The following is a 16,382-nucleotide window of genomic DNA, read 5'->3' as shown; positions in this document are numbered from 1 at the left end:
TATTTAGACATAGGGAATGCTCAAATAAATGCACGAGATTGTGTGTATTGGTTTGGGATTCTGTTGGATTTTTTTGGATTTTAAATATATATTCAGACTGTCTTTCTTTTTCTCTATACATTTAGCATTCTCTATCGATATATTCCCTATATAAATATATATTTTCTTTTTTCTGAGAATTACAAGAGGTATTTATTACATAATCAAATAAGTAAGTTTGCTCTGTGAGACTTCTGTCGTGCTTAATTAGATATATTGTAATTACAATTCGGTAATAATTTATGTAGTAAAGGCTGAATTTTTCCTGAATTAAAAATGATAAAAAAAATTTGGAAAACAGTTCGTCTCTCAAGTAATATCAAATATATTTAATAAATTATTCTCGAAATTGTCTCGATAATAAATGAATTAATTTCACGCACATTTAATTTAGTCTATTGACTCTAGTGCCGGTCGCCTCTGAAATATTGAAATGGGCATGTGGAGACCATTAATACAATTAATATTATTGACTATATCACGCAATCATACACTTTAAAAAGTAATAAAAAAATATATATTTCCCTTTCAATCAATTTCAGGGAATTATCTCATTCAAGAAAATAATACAAGGCGCAATTTTTCATAAGGAAAATATACAGTTATTTTGCCATTATCATAATCAAACCGTTAAATTAAAATTCAAAAGATTGTGTGAAATTGTGAATGTAACACCCCGCCTATTTATATTAAGTTTAGAATTTAATTTAAACTTAGATTTAAGATGATTCACGCCGGATAAAAGAAAATGAATTTATTTTTAATTCCAACAAAAATGATTTACAAAAAAACATTTGTAAATTTAGTTATTAAATTTATATGCATTACATATTTATTTAATTTAACATTTAGCATCTACACGAGTTATTTATTTAAGCGAACACTGAATGATTATTACAGTTTTCATTATATTTTATTTATTTCTTTCCCACTCACACTTTACACTACACTACACTACACGATATATTTTTTTTTTTTCCCCACCAATTTCACCCACTCTTCCACTCACACTTATAAGCTGACCCACTCTTCCACCCACACTTATAAACTGATTTCACCTATAAAAGCCTCCATCCTTTAACGCCTATTCATCCCAAAATCAATTCTTCTCATTGAGCTTTCTACTTAATTCAGCTTCCCAATCTTGAGCTTCTTCTCAATCATATTCTACAGCAGCTGGTAAAGAAATTCCTCCTACTTTCATTCTTATTCTCCATTCCTACTTTGACGTTACTTTGACGAAGCTTCTAACTATAATCTGTATTCTTTTCTGCAGAACAATAGAATAATCTCATAATAATTTCATAAAACAAAGGATCGCCTTTTACTCAACCATCGACTGGTAAACCCAAATCTTTCATGGTTATATCAAACACATCGACTGGTAAACCCAAATCTTTCATGGTTATATCAAACACAGCATAAACACCTATTTCACAGACAGTAAATTGGCATACATATATACACAGATAATCATCCTTCATACCAGAGACTTATACGGACTCTTATTAACCGATCGATTAAACAAGAAAATAGAAGAAACAAACAGAATGATACATATGCATATACAGAACAATCTGCATAATTTCTTTATTTTATATTTTTGAATGAAAGAGTCAACTTTCCATTGATTTGAGTGTTGGTGTAGCGTGAGTTCAGTTGGGGCAACGTTTTTGACGGCCATAGGCTGTCCGGAAAGGGGGGAGAGAAGAAGGCGGCGACGCCGCCGCTGTAGACGACTGTGGTCGGCGGCGGTGGTTTCCCTGCTGCTGGCACGCTGTCTGTGAGAGGAGGAGCTACGGCACGGCGGCTCTCCCCGCTGCTGTCGGGCCGAGGAGAGAGAGAGACTCGAGGGAGATGGCAAGGCACGGCGGCAGCCCGTCTCATTTGCTGCCGTTGTCAGCCAGTTTGAGTGAAGGGGGGGGGGGAAAGTCCAAGCGGACGCCGGAGTTCCAGGAGAGAGAAGCGGCTGCCTCGCCGGAAGGAGGAGCGGCTGCCTCGCCGGTTTGATGAGTGAGGATGAGGGAGAAGGGGGTGGTGGCGTGAACCGCGAGAGAGAGAGGGGGACAGAGCCTTGGGAGAGAGAGGTTGAGATATGTGATAGTGTGTGTGTGCGGCTGATGAGGGAGATAAGAGGATGGAGGTGTTGGGCTAGGGTGAGGGTTGGGCTTTGGGGTTGGGCTTGGTTGGGGAGTGGGCTTGGGTGTTGGGCCGGGGTTTAATTAAGTTTTGGGCTGCGAAATTTTATTATCAGTTGGGCCGATTTTTATGAGTATTTGGGCCGAGAATTTTTAAATGGGCTGGGTTATTTCTTAATTTTGGGCCGAGTCAGTTGGGCCGATTTTCTTTTATTAAGCTGGGCCTCTGATTATTTTAAATCATGGGCTGCCCAAGTATTTATTTAATTGGATTTGTGCAGATTTTATTTAAAGGAGCTACACTATTATAATTAATTAGACTTATTAAGTTTAATTAATTATTTTCAAAGAGAAAATTTTTATAATAATATTTAATTATTATTATAAGCATATTTTAAGTAATTTCTTATTATATGTCAAGCATGACATGAATTTGCATTATATTTTTGCAATAAGAGTATTTAAGATTTAATTGGTTTTATTTATAATTCCAATTATTAAAGAAAGATGAGTAAGAATATTGTTGGTGTTCTTAACTCAAGAGAAATGTTTTCAATTATTTATTCATTAAATTTTGAAAACCCGGCTAAGTGAATCATAGAATATTAAGCACTTCACTATGACTTAAGATTAGATTCAGGAGACCTATTAAGATTATAGATTTCTTGTAGGCTTTGTGGATCGTGAGGACTAGCACTGCTATACCAATTCAGAGTTAAGAATAAACGACAGGCTTTGCCTATTCAGGTGGGCTTATTTTCCAAATGTATGATTTAGCTATTGAGCTTAAATATTTCAATGAAATGAAAACTGTTTATCCAATAAATATTTTTGTGCACTCTGCTCTGTTTAAGGCTCGCATAAGTTAATCGATCGAGGTTCTCTTATGACCTAACACGTTGTTTGAGAATTGTGTACACCTATTAGCTGACTCGGTGGGTTGATCTCCATCGGGCACTAATCATGTATGAGGCGTTATAAGGGTGCTCGACGGGATGTGTTCCGGAGCATTGGGTCCCAAATGGGAGCTTGGCTGGGTTACGCCCTCAGTCCAAGTAAAGCAGGAGTAATGGATCCGTCGGTGGCTAAAAGGTCCGGGATCACAGCGAGTAACGGAAAGGGAGTGTGACAATTGCGCGCAATATAATAAAATGTTTTAACATGCTTAGAAGTTATTTTTGTTTTAAAACCTTCTAAGTCATGTAAAGTATAATTGGATAAACTGCTCTTATGATTATGAAATATTTATAAAAATGCTAGCCCACTAAGTACATTAGTACTTAGCCCAAAATTTCTTTCAAATGTTTTCAGGTTGATTGGTCGGTGCTGACGGGGCAGAGCTGAGGCTAGGGTTCAACTCCGTATTTTGTCTTCCGCTGTTGCACTAGCTCTTATTTGTCTTTTATTTCTCCAACTTAAGACTTTTATGTTAAATTCTGAATTATGTTTTCTTATCGAGCTTAAACTCTCAACTTCTAGCTCTATGTTATTAACGTTGGTTATCGGAAGCATGAAACCGAACTTGTGATCCTAAGGCTTAGAATGTTGTTGATTGATTAATATCACTTGATTTTTGTCTTTCTTCACTCAAAGGGCGTTCCCCGACTTTTTATCCTATTATTTGAATCCCACAAGGTTCTTTCCTTGTTTATTTCTATGATTTTAGTCGCACCTCGATTATAGTTTATTCCTTCAAGAATTGGGTTGTGACAGAATGGTATCAGAGCATGAGTTTTCTTTCATGTCTCTGATAACCATAAGTTTTTGATGTCGAGTCTAGAATAGTATCTCTAGACTTCTAAGAATTTCAGTAGCCCTCAGCTCGCCGTCACACTGCCGCAACAAAAGGTACGACTTAAAAATTTCAATGATTTTAAATGCTTTCAAAGTTTTTAAGAAGTGCGCGCTTTCAATGTATGATGTTATATGAATTGCTTATCGCTTTCATATTGTTATTTTGAGCCTTTAACTCATATAACCAATGTATGTATGTATGTCGTGTTTGGGACTACCCGAGCCCTTAACGAATCAATGAATTTATGGTCGAGTTAGATTTCATTAATCTTTCCGGATTAAGAAAATTTTTATGAAAGGGGCATTTATTGTCCATATGTTTAAAGGTTTCAAAAGAAACAAATGATTAAATGAATGAAAAGTTTTATGTTATCGTGTTAGGTCCACTGCCTGTACGATATGAATGATGAGTCTCTTACAAATCGTTTGAGTACTACCCAAGGATACTTTAGAAATGTTAGTCGTGAAAGCTCCGCTTGATCGATTTAAGTAAGGAATGATAAGATAGCAACGTTTAACATAGATATGTTACAACGTAGAAGAAATGTCATGAGATTAAGGTTTCACTTAAGTTATTCCACTTAAGTTTAGATTAGTTTCCACGTAGAACTAGTCTTTCACATGGTTACACTATAGAAGCGATATATCTCGTGTATATCTATATATGTATGTATGTATGTATGTATGCCGAATGAGTCTCTTTGTCTGCTGATTCTCGTCCGTCAATCAGAATGGAAGGTGCACCAAGAGGACGTGGTAGAGGGCGCGGACGTGGCCGTGGGCGCGGTAGGGGATTTGTACCCGAAGAGCCTATTCCACAAGTAGCACCAAATCGCACAGCCGAGGAAAAGTTTCGCAAAGAAAAACCCCCAACGTTTGATGGATTGGGCGAACCTGCGGATGCCGAGAAATGGGTTAGGGCAATAGAACGGATCTTCAACTACATCCGTTGTGACGATGAGGATAAAGTGGCATGCGCAACTTATCAGTTGGTGGACGAAGCTGACTTTTGGTGGGAGTCAGTGAGGCGGACTATGACTGACGAACAGTGGGAGAATTTCACATGGGAAGAATTCAAGGCTGAATTGTATGAGAAGTATATACCAGGATGTTACCGACAAAAGAAACAGAACGAGTTTTGGAATTTGAGACAGAAAACGGGAACTGTGACCGAGTATGATAGAGCCTTCAATCAGCTATCAAGATATGCTCCGACGTTGGTGGACAGCGATGAGAAACGCGCAGAGAAGTTCAGAAACGGACTGCGTCACGAGATAGCGATTTCCCTAGCAAGTCAAGGCGGTCTCACCTACGCGCAGACATTGAGCAGAGCCCTCACTATTGAGTCATTGTTGCCAAGGGAGAAAGGAAAATCCCCCGAACAGTTTGGATTTGTACCATCTCAAGATGGTAGTAAGGGAAAGAGAAAATGGAATGAAGGGACTGGTGGAAACATTGGAAATGGGAAGAAACCATGGACGGCAAATCAAAATCAGAATCAACATCAGAACCCACAACCTCAAGCAATAGTTCAAACTCCTTGCCCAAAATGTCAAAAACTCCATCCGGGAGAATGTCTGAAAGGAATGAACGTCTGCTATAACTGCGGAGAGGCCGGGCATTATGTCTCGACATGCCCAAAGAAGGGAGGAGGAGCACCCCAACAACAAAATCCTGGAAACCAACAACGACAAAACCAAGGTCCTAGAGGAAATCAGAACCAACCACGATACGCTAGGGCCTATGCCCTTAACCAACACCGAGCAGCAGGAGATCACGGAAACCTGACAGGTACGATTAATGTTTTCGACATGTCGATTATAGCTCTATTCAATATTGGAGTATCCTATTCTTCCATTTCATATGTTGCTTGTAAGAAATTAGAATTTACGCTATAATCGTCCGTAACAACGATAAAAGTTAGTACAACTGACGATGAAAGACTGCTACTAAGGACGTCACCGCGAACTCAGAGCTCGATATAGGCGCCGAAACATTTTGACATACTTACATGTTATTCCTATGATAGAAATTGACGCAATCCTCGAATTGGTTGACTTACTCAAGTCAGCGCCACGATACTTTTAACAAGAGAAAGATCCCTCTTCAATCTTCAGGAGAGGATGAGACAAGTTTCCACGACATAACGACGTACCAGAGTTTGAGGAAAATTTTCTAGTTTGCTAAACGATGTCGCGCTGTTAGGGAATTAAGTACGTATATGATTTAGTGCCGCACAAGAGTTGAGTGGAATGAAAGTCTAGTATCCAAACTAGATGACCCAGATATGCAATTTCGAGGACGAAATTTTTATAAGGAGGGAGGAATGTAACACCCCGCCTATTTATATTAAGTTTAGAATTTAATTTAAACTTAGATTTAAGATGATTCACGCCGGATAAAAGAAAATGAATTTATTTTTAATTCCAACAAAAATGATTTACAAAAAAAACATTTGTAAATTTAGTTATTAAATTTATATGCATTACATATTTATTTAATTTAACATTTAGCATCTACACGAGTTATTTATTTAAGCGAACACTGAATGATTATTACAGTTTTCATTATATTTTATTTATTTCTTTCCCACTCACACTTTACACTACACTACACTACACGATATATTTTTTTTTTCCCCACCAATTTCACCCACTCTTCCACTCACACTTATAAGCTGACCCACTCTTCCACCCACACTTATAAACTGATTTCACCTATAAAAGCCTCCATCCTTTAACGCCTATTCATCCCAAAATCAATTCTTCTCATTGAGCTTTCTACTTAATTCAGCTTCCCAATCTTGAGCTTCTTCTCAATCATATTCTACAGCAGCTGGTAAAGAAATTCCTCCTACTTTCATTCTTATTCTCCATTCCTACTTTGACGTTACTTTGACGAAGCTTCTAACTATAATCTGTATTCTTTTCTGCAGAACAATAGAATAATCTCATAATAATTTCATAAAACAAAGGATCGCCTTTTACTCAACCATCGACTGGTAAACCCAAATCTTTCATGGTTATATCAAACACATCGACTGGTAAACCCAAATCTTTCATGGTTATATCAAACACAGCATAAACACCTATTTCACAGACAGTAAATTGGCATACATATATACACAGATAATCATCCTTCATACCAGAGACTTATACGGACTCTTATTAACCGATCGATTAAACAAGAAAATAGAAGAAACAAACAGAATGATACATATGCATATACAGAACAATCTGCATAATTTCTTTATTTTATATTTTTGAATGAAAGAGTCAACTTTCCATTGATTTGAGTGTTGGTGTAGCGTGAGTTCAGTTGGGGCAACGTTTTTGACGGCCATAGGCTGTCCGGAAAGGGGGGAGAGAAGAAGGCGGCGACGCCGCCGCTGTAGACGACTGTGGTCGGCGGCGGTGGTTTCCCTGCTGCTGGCACGCTGTCTGTGAGAGGAGGAGCTACGGCACGGCGGCTCTCCCCGCTGCTGTCGGGCCGAGGAGAGAGAGAGACTCGAGGGAGATGGCAAGGCACGGCGGCAGCCCGTCTCATTTGCTGCCGTTGTCAGCCAGTTTGAGTGAAGGGGGGGGGGAAGTCCAAGCGGACGCCGGAGTTCCAGGAGAGAGAAGCGGCTGCCTCGCCGGAAGGAGGAGCGGCTGCCTCGCCGGTTTGATGAGTGAGGATGAGGGAGAAGGGGGTGGTGGCGTGAACCGCGAGAGAGAGAGGGGGACAGAGCCTTGGGAGAGAGAGGTTGAGATATGTGATAGTGTGTGTGTGCGGCTGATGAGGGAGATAAGAGGATGGAGGTGTTGGGCTAGGGTGAGGGTTGGGCTTTGGGGTTGGGCTTGGTTGGGGAGTGGGCTTGGGTGTTGGGCCGGGGTTTAATTAAGTTTTGGGCTGCGAAATTTTATTATCAGTTGGGCCGATTTTTATGAGTATTTGGGCCGAGAATTTTTAAATGGGCTGGGTTATTTCTTAATTTTGGGCTGAGTCAGTTGGGCCGATTTTCTTTTATTAAGCTGGGCCTCTGATTATTTTAAATCATGGGCTGCCCAAGTATTTATTTAATTGGATTTGTGCAGATTTTATTTAAAGGAGCTACACTATTATAATTAATTAGACTTATTAAGTTTAATTAATTATTTTCAAAGAGAAAATTTTTATAATAATATTTAATTATTATTATAAGCATATTTTAAGTAATTTCTTATTATATGTCAAGCATGACATGAATTTGCATTATATTTTTGCAATAAGAGTATTTAAGATTTAATTGGTTTTATTTATAATTCCAATTATTAAAGAAAGATGAGTAAGAATATTGTTGGTGTTCTTAACTCAAGAGAAATGTTTTCAATTATTTATTCATTAAATTTTGAAAACCCGGCTAAGTGAATCATAGAATATTAAGCACTTCACTATGACTTAAGATTAGATTCAGGAGACCTATTAAGATTATAGATTTCTTGTAGGCTTTGTGGATCGTGAGGACTAGCACTGCTATACCAATTCAGAGTTAAGAATAAACGACAGGCTTTGCCTATTCAGGTGGGCTTATTTTCCAAATGTATGATTTAGCTATTGAGCTTAAATATTTCAATGAAATGAAAACTGTTTATCCAATAAATATTTTTGTGCACTCTGCTCTGTTTAAGGCTCGCATAAGTTAATCGATCGAGGTTCTCTTATGACCTAACACGTTGTTTGAGAATTGTGTACACCTATTAGCTGACTCGGTGGGTTGATCTCCATCGGGCACTAATCATGTATGAGGCGTTATAAGGGTGCTCGACGGGATGTGTTCCGGAGCATTGGGTCCCAAATGGGAGCTTGGCTGGGTTACGCCCTCAGTCCAAGTAAAGCAGGAGTAATGGATCCGTCGGTGGCTAAAAGGTCCGGGATCACAGCGAGTAACGGAAAGGGAGTGTGACAATTGCGCGCAATATAATAAAATGTTTTAACATGCTTAGAAGTTATTTTTGTTTTAAAACCTTCTAAGTCATGTAAAGTATAATTGGATAAACTGCTCTTATGATTATGAAATATTTATAAAAATGCTAGCCCACTAAGTACATTAGTACTTAGCCCAAAATTTCTTTCAAATGTTTTCAGGTTGATTGGTCGGTGCTGACGGGGCAGAGCTGAGGCTAGGGTTCAACTCCGTATTTTGTCTTCCGCTGTTGCACTAGCTCTTATTTGTCTTTTATTTCTCCAACTTAAGACTTTTATGTTAAATTCTGAATTATGTTTTCTTATCGAGCTTAAACTCTCAACTTCTAGCTCTATGTTATTAACGTTGGTTATCGGAAGCATGAAACCGAACTTGTGATCCTAAGGCTTAGAATGTTGTTGATTGATTAATATCACTTGATTTTTGTCTTTCTTCACTCAAAGGGCGTTCCCCGACTTTTTATCCTATTATTTGAATCCCACAAGGTTCTTTCCTTGTTTATTTCTATGATTTTAGTCGCACCTCGATTATAGTTTATTCCTTCAAGAATTGGGTTGTGACAATAACTCAAACCAACAAGTACTTAAAGCAATTGCTAACTCTCTCAAGTTTTAGCTCTAAGTTCTCATTTCATCCTTCTACTTAGTAAAAAAAAAATCTCTCTTAACAATGACATTAGATTCCTTCATCTAAATCATCGTGACTTATCACAACTGCTCAAACAATTCTCATCACAAAACATCTCAAATACATCACATCATAACTCATAATCATGCATCCTCAATCATATAACATCATATGATATAAACGCTCTCATGATTCATCATGTAACATCAACATATGCTCTTACAACATAATAACTCATTATTAATCATGTTGTCATCCTCAAACTCAAACTATGCACCTTTAAAGTGTAACATCATAACTCATCATATAACCTCAACATCATGCTCTTCAAAATTTAACGTCAAATAAACTTTGAAATTTTACATACCTCGTTGAGCCTGGTGTGATGGTGCGCTGAGCTCACGGTTGTTAATAACTATTAGTCTAGTGACTCATTCTAGACTAAACTCAAGACTTCTAATTCAGAGCTTTCCTTCGCTCTGATACCACTCTGTCACAGCCCGCCCTAACTAGGGATAGTTAGGCCGAGTGATCCACGACTAGGGATGGGGTTAAAGAAGAAGGGGAAGAAAAGGGGCGTCATTTATAGCCGTAAAACTTACTCATCTTAATTAAACTCGTCATTTTTATTCATTAATACTCAATTGAAAACAGTCTATGAAAGACTGCATAAAAGTTAATTAATATCATTAATCAAGTTATACATCATATGCAACCATTCTCTTAAGACTCAAAGTATGACATAACATACTATAACATCAACAACATCTTGCAGCGGAAAGTAGCTAGACATATGTATGAAGACATATTCTAGACAGGTTAACTATTTATTAACAACCTTGGAGACTCCGCTCATTGCAGCACCATCATCACATCAGCTCAACCTGCACATTTAGAAAACATATGCAGGGCTGAGTACAAAAGCACTCAGTGGGCACGTATGCCTAGGTATAAAAATACATGCTTCAAAACTATAAATTGTCATGCCATCATAATCAGTACAGCAAGGGAGTTTTTCGCTAAAAAGGCCCAAGCTTACTAAGTTCATTTGTGATTCTTAAAGTTCGTCTGATCAGACTAAGTTCTTTTGTAATCTATCATATCTGAAACTGTGTGCCGGAGAGGTGGCCACCTCTCACGGTCACTTGACCGGCCAACCCGCTAGATGACTCACGGTCACTGGTGTACACTAGCCCTGGCAGGATAGCTATCAACTGCTCAGGACCCGAATTCGATTGCATCATTGGCAAAGCCAAAGCAGATAGATATCATACTAAAATTTAAACATTTTATGGCAAGACAACAGTTGTAATATTTTCCAGTTCAAAAATTTGTAACGAAATAACTTGTTCAAAGGTAGCATTAAACTCGTTTGATAGATATATAAAACTGAAATTAACAGTTAAATCATCTCATGCATTCATTCGTATAAGAGGCCTACGACACGTAGGGGATCTCTACATACGTATAGTAAAAGTAATGCCCACCTCGTTGTGTCTCTGTATCAATGAGTAACGTCACTCTCTCCCTCAAGTCGTTACTTCCCAAAAGGACCTTCATCGTTATGAAGAATTGGTGAGAAGTTATAAAAGAAACCTCGATTAATAATCTAATCTCTTTTATGAAACATTAGTATCTCTAATGTTCATCTCTCTTGATTGTTAATCAATATAACAATTATTATCTCTCGTCATTACTCATTAATTATAACATCCTTATGTTATAATTAGCAGCGCTTCAATTAAAAGAAATATTTAACACATCAAAAAGTCCACTTTCTTAGCAGATCTATTCGCTCTCATCTCGTCTAATTAACCGATTAGAAAGTTAAACTTTCCATTAGGCATGTATTTGAGTCACGGGTCAACAAGAATTGACTATGCTCAAATTCTAATTTCACTAAAAATTTCGGCATGACCTATTCATATATAATGTCAGCCACGAGATTTCAACGCGTGAATCTCACTACGTGAACTCGTCTCTCGACTCAAAACTTAACATCTTGACATCTTTTCAACGCAAACCAAACAATTCAAAATCATCAAAACTCTTTATCAGTAAACTATCATTTATACTCGACACCAATTGTTCGAGTGTCAGATACCAACATTTATTTGCGTTAATCATAACTCTCACAACTCACACCATTTAGTCATATCGTATCATCCATCAAAACAAATATAATCAAGTTGTTTTCTAGAAAGTTTTGCTGTTTTTGTGTCATCTTTAAAAATTCATAACAACCAACTCAATCATCATAAACTCTCATACCAATTGATCTCAAAAACTCCATGAAGTGTAGTTCACTCTAAAAATGGTAGTTAACCAAAAAGGTTAAAGGTTTTTGGAGATATTGCTCTTTTAGTGCAGGCTGTCAAAGATTGACAGTCTCTGCCCATTTTGTTTAGGCCATTAGAAACCAAGGCAAACCTTAATAAAATTCCATCAAATTTAATCAGCCAAAACTAAAGGTATCCTTGAAGATTTGGTTAAAATTTCACAAGAGAAAACGTTCATATGATCTGCCAAATAAACAATGAAACTCATACACTTTTACTGTTGGAAAAATATGACAGCAGAACAGGGCATTTTTGAAATAATAAACTGCTCTGTTTCAGAGGTCATAAAAATCGAAATCTTATGTTTTTAGAAAAGTATTGAAGTCTAGTTTTGTTTAAAAAAAACGGTGATGCAAAATCCTTCATGGATTAATAGATATAAACGTTTTTGTAAAGTCTACCAATAGTTGACAGATTCTGTCAAGGATTTTTCAAAATATCTTTAAAATAGCAAACATCATCCAAAAGACATGAAATTTTGCAGCAACGAAATACACATATCATAGATAAACATACTAAAATTTCAGAGCCATCAAGCAATGAAAACTCATCGAAACATAAGCTTGAAACTGCTGTAAAATTTTGACAGAATTCCAGTTTTAATTTCGTTCAACAATTATCATCCATAAATTGTAAATCAATTAGCATGCTCATGTGATATCGTAGAACACATATACGCAATAATATTCATTATGCAACGTCTCAAACTTCACGAATTTAAATAATCATACTCTAAAAACTTATAAAATTTTCGTGCTTGGAAAAATACGAATTTAATATATATCGACTCTAGCATACCCTTAAGCACAAATATCAAGTCAAAACGATCAAACAAAAATCGAAAGACAAGCTAATATGTGAAAAACGGGGCTGCCCTCATGGGTTTCATAGCTACGGTTCGTTCCGTTCTTACTCCCTTCATTAAACATGCTCAACATTTACCCAAGAACAACATACTAAAATTTCACGACGATCCGACGTCGTTTCAAAATAAAGTCGAGAATCGACGTTTTTCGACGTCGACGAAAATCGAAAATAAAACCATCAAAACGTAGGCAAAGATCTTACCTACTTAGATACGTGATCGAAAAGATGATCGGCGCTCGTCTCGGTGCTCAAATCGGAGGTCAAAAGCTCCGTCCAAGCTTAAATGGAAAATGGCGTGTGTAGTGTGTGTTTTAGGTGTTGTGTGTGTGAATATGTGAGTTGTGTGTGTGGTGTGGGCTGATATAGCGTGAGTTAGTGAGGGGAAAGGGGTTTTGGGAGGTTTGGGGGTGGTTAGGGGTAGGGTAGGTTAGATATTTAGGATATTAACCCGTTAGTCGTTAAATATCTCGTCTCGTCTCGTTTTAACAACTAACAACCCATACTCTTTGTTACTCGCCTTCTCAACCTCTACTCACTTTCATTGCACTCGTAATTCTATATAAATATAGAAAACGCAAGCTCGTTCTCAAAATTCTGATAAACGAGCTCGGTTCGTTTATCGAGAAATCCCGATTTACTATTCACTCGTCGTCCAAAAATAAAAACTTTCATTATTGGACTTGTATCGAAAAACTAAGAATATTTCTCGACGACGTGCACGTAAGATTTTGAAAGTCGACAAAAAGACGAAATAGCAGTATTTTACTATTCATCATCAAAAAGTCAAAATTTTCAAAAACGTCTTAACGGACTCAGATCTCACTTCCGAGTTCATCGTTCTCATTCAAATAATTATCTCGAATTATTCAAATACTCAAACTCAAATACGGATATAAAATCCCACATCATTCTCACATCATCGAAAGAACATCTCAACATCTTAAAAAAAATAACAAGAAAACTTCATATAACTCCTCATCTATTTACAAAGTAAATCAAACAAGGGATCTAAACCCTAATTACTCAAACTCAAGCAATTAAACACGTCATCAAAAGCCCGGGTATTACATGCCCCTAGCCAAAAATCTGTTATTGGTAACAATCAGTTTTTCAATGTTATTTGCAATTGTATTGGGTATGTCGGTGACAATCAAGATCTACGTGAAGAACTACTTGCAGCGCTGATCGAAGTGGAAAAGAGATTTTCAAAGGAGGGCAGTATGGAGTCTAAGCTCAAAGCTAAGCATAGGCTTTTCAATGATTTTTATGGTGTTGCACCATCGGAAACACCATCTGTTTTACCTCCGCTCATAGCTAAAACCAAAGGCAGTGGAGCAGGTGGAAGAAGAAAATCAAACCAAGAGAAGGCCATGGTTCTTGCTCAGAAGCCAATGCGTAATTGCAAGAAATGCAATAAGATGGGGCATCATGATTCGAGGAATTGCCCAACAAAAAAGACTTCTCATTGATCATTTGATTTAAGTTGTTTGAGTTTTATTTTTTCTTATTATTGTGAACCTTTAGCTATTTAATTTTCAAGAACTATGGTGAACTTTTTAATTTGATATCATCTTGTTGGGTTTTTTCATAACCTTTATTCCTTTAGTTTATTTTTTCTTATTATTGTGAATCTTTAGCTATTTAATTTTCAAGAACTATGGTGAACTTTTTAATTTGATAACATCTTATTAAATTCACACATGACTAAAATGCATTCATTTTCGGGCGAAATATTATTTGCTGTGTTCATCAGTTTTATATAGGTCGTTCAAATATTATATGTATTCTGTTCATTTTGGTCATTTTTTGGCGAAATATTTTTCTATGTTCATTATTTATATATTGTTCGTTCAAAACTTACATATATACTGTTCATTTTATTTAGCCAAAATCAGTATCTATCATCTTTACGTTTTATTTTATTTTATTTTCATATGATACATGTTCCTTTAGTTAGCCTAAGACTGTAGTATTTGAACCAACTGTTTTACTTTATGGTTTGAAATCACGTTGTATCGCAAATCAATAAATTTAACTCATCGAATAAGACACTGTTACCATAAATTAATCAAAACAATTTAGATAGTAAAAGAAAAGCAAGATAATTTAACTTAAGTCCATAATATTTGAAATAAATATAAGAGCACAACATCTCTCAAAAAACGATCAATGTTGGAAACTGATAATGAAAATATGTCCAAAAATTTAGATAGTTAAACTCCTGTAAAAATGAAGCTACCTCAACCGACCAATAATGAATTTATGTTAACAGATGAATCAAGACAAATCTCATGATATTCTTTTGCAGCAGTCTCTTGAATCTCTTTTTTCTTATCGTTCTCATTCCATGATATTATGGACGAGCAATACCTCACGCGCATTCGAGATAATTGGCGTGCACTTGCGTTGTACATGTCACATTTCCAATTTGATGAAATATCTCCCATGAATGTCTCCAAATGTCGCATAAGATAAATAGCTGTGTCCAATGTATTTCGATTGTCCGCCCACTTCAGCTTGACAATATGTATTTTCGAATTAGCCACGGATTTTGCCTTGATTGTCTCCTCTTTGTAGTTGAGATAATACGCCAACAATGTACGCTGCAATTAAAAGCAATAAATTATAAAATTAAGACATGTATGAACACATGTATATGCATTGCTAGTAGTTGAAAATACTTACAACTTTGTTGCAAATGTTCTCATACTTTCCCATATCATTATCCTCTGATATATCTACGAGACTGTCCAGCACGAAGATTCGTTCCCTTTTTAAATCCACACACAAAGCAAAGTACTGATCTTGTTCAACAATTGGAAAGAAGAACTGTCCAATAACATATATATATATATATATATATATATATATATGTAAGTAATAGTTACATTAAAATGTTGATGATATAAATCGAAAGTATTTGCTCACCATATCAATTTTCCCAACTGAATTTTTTCCAAACTCGTTCAACTCAACATATAATGACATGAAGAATGAAGCTCTTTGCGATTCTTGACTTGAATCATTTGGAGCTATACTGTCAACCTAAAACAATAATAAAATGTTTAGTTGTAGTTGAGTTATATTAAATATGAAGATACAAACTTACATATAGGCTGGCCGTAGTGAAAAAGCGTAGGGGTGAATTATCTGAACGATATTGCTCTTTCCAGTTCAGAACTAGTGTCCATGCATCTACAATACAAATGTTCACCACATTGCCTCTTCTCATCGACAACATTTCAAAACGCCTTACGTGTATATCAAAGAATGAAAATAAAATTTCATTCCTACATATAAGACAAACAAATTAATATGGATATGAAAAAAATTAGCAATTTTATTTAACAAAATGTTTACTTACTTCTCTCCACTTTCAAAGTACATGGCATAAAATCCCAACTCCTTCTCAATTTTCTGCAGTGGTTTTGAAGTGCATATATCTCGTTGCATGTAGGGTGAGCGAAATTTGATAGTATGCAAGAACATACTCTTCTTGGGTGTCTTAGTATCAGTTTTTTCTGAACTAACAATCTTCATAAAAAAAAAAGATAAAATATGAAAGTGTACTTATTACTGAACTAGCATGGCATAAAGACTTTACTAGTAAGTTAACGTTATCAGATATAGAAT

At 36.4% G+C, this 16,382-nt stretch overlaps 1 protein-coding gene and 2 long non-coding RNA genes across 9 annotated transcripts; 2 read left to right on the top strand and 1 right to left on the bottom strand.

Annotated features, from left to right (window-relative positions):
* The first annotated feature begins 886 nt into the window (after positions 1-886).
* LOC131003879 (uncharacterized) lies at positions 887-6,363 on the top strand. 6 transcript variants are annotated; one of them, XR_009094834.1, is made up of 4 exons: positions 887-1,218; positions 1,316-1,381; positions 2,838-2,924; positions 3,489-3,763. XR_009094834.1 is itself a non-coding variant. In XM_057930448.1 (4 exons), exon 4 carries the CDS (start codon positions 4,703-4,705, stop codon positions 5,867-5,869), a length of 1,167 nt encoding a protein of 388 aa, XP_057786431.1. In that variant the 5' UTR covers positions 898-1,218; positions 1,316-1,381; positions 2,849-2,924; position 4,702; the 3' UTR covers positions 5,870-6,363. The 6 variants fall into 6 exon arrangements, 4 of the variants coding, with proteins under 4 accessions (XP_057786431.1, XP_057786433.1, XP_057786434.1 ...); XM_057930448.1 differs by lacking the exon at positions 3,489-3,763 and adding an exon at positions 4,702-6,363 and having other exon boundaries at positions 898-1,218; positions 2,849-2,924; XM_057930450.1 differs by lacking the exon at positions 3,489-3,763 and adding an exon at positions 4,702-6,363 and having other exon boundaries at positions 898-1,218.
* A 311-nt stretch (positions 6,364-6,674) lies between these two features.
* On the top strand, positions 6,675-9,352 carry LOC131003880 (uncharacterized). 2 transcript variants are annotated; one of them, XR_009094836.1, is made up of 4 exons: positions 6,677-6,809; positions 6,907-6,972; positions 8,438-8,513; positions 9,078-9,352. It is a non-coding gene; the product is annotated as an uncharacterized LOC131003880 (long non-coding RNA). The 2 variants fall into 2 exon arrangements; XR_009094835.1 differs by having other exon boundaries at positions 6,675-6,809; positions 8,438-9,352.
* Positions 9,353-10,150: 798 nt separating this feature from the next.
* On the bottom strand, positions 10,151-13,219 carry LOC131003872 (uncharacterized). Its single transcript, XR_009094828.1, has 3 exons — positions 12,951-13,219; positions 11,031-11,097; positions 10,151-10,427 (listed from the first exon to the last, which is right to left on the bottom strand). It is a non-coding gene; the product is annotated as an uncharacterized LOC131003872 (long non-coding RNA).
* Between the last annotated feature and the right edge of the window lie 3,163 nt (positions 13,220-16,382).

Source organism: Salvia miltiorrhiza, unplaced genomic scaffold (assembly GCF_028751815.1).
Source record: "Salvia miltiorrhiza cultivar Shanhuang (shh) unplaced genomic scaffold, IMPLAD_Smil_shh original_scaffold_282_1, whole genome shotgun sequence".
In the NCBI taxonomy this organism is placed as follows: domain Eukaryota; kingdom Viridiplantae; phylum Streptophyta; class Magnoliopsida; order Lamiales; family Lamiaceae; genus Salvia; species Salvia miltiorrhiza.
Note: the sequence above shows the minus strand (reverse complement) of the source record. Positions and strands in the feature narration are given on the sequence as shown.

What these genes read in the sequence shown, in the direction of transcription:
- LOC131003879 (XM_057930451.1), top strand. Translation starts at nt 4,703, where the DNA reads ATGGAAGGTGCACCAAGAGGACGTGGTAGAGGGCGCGGACGTGGCCGT.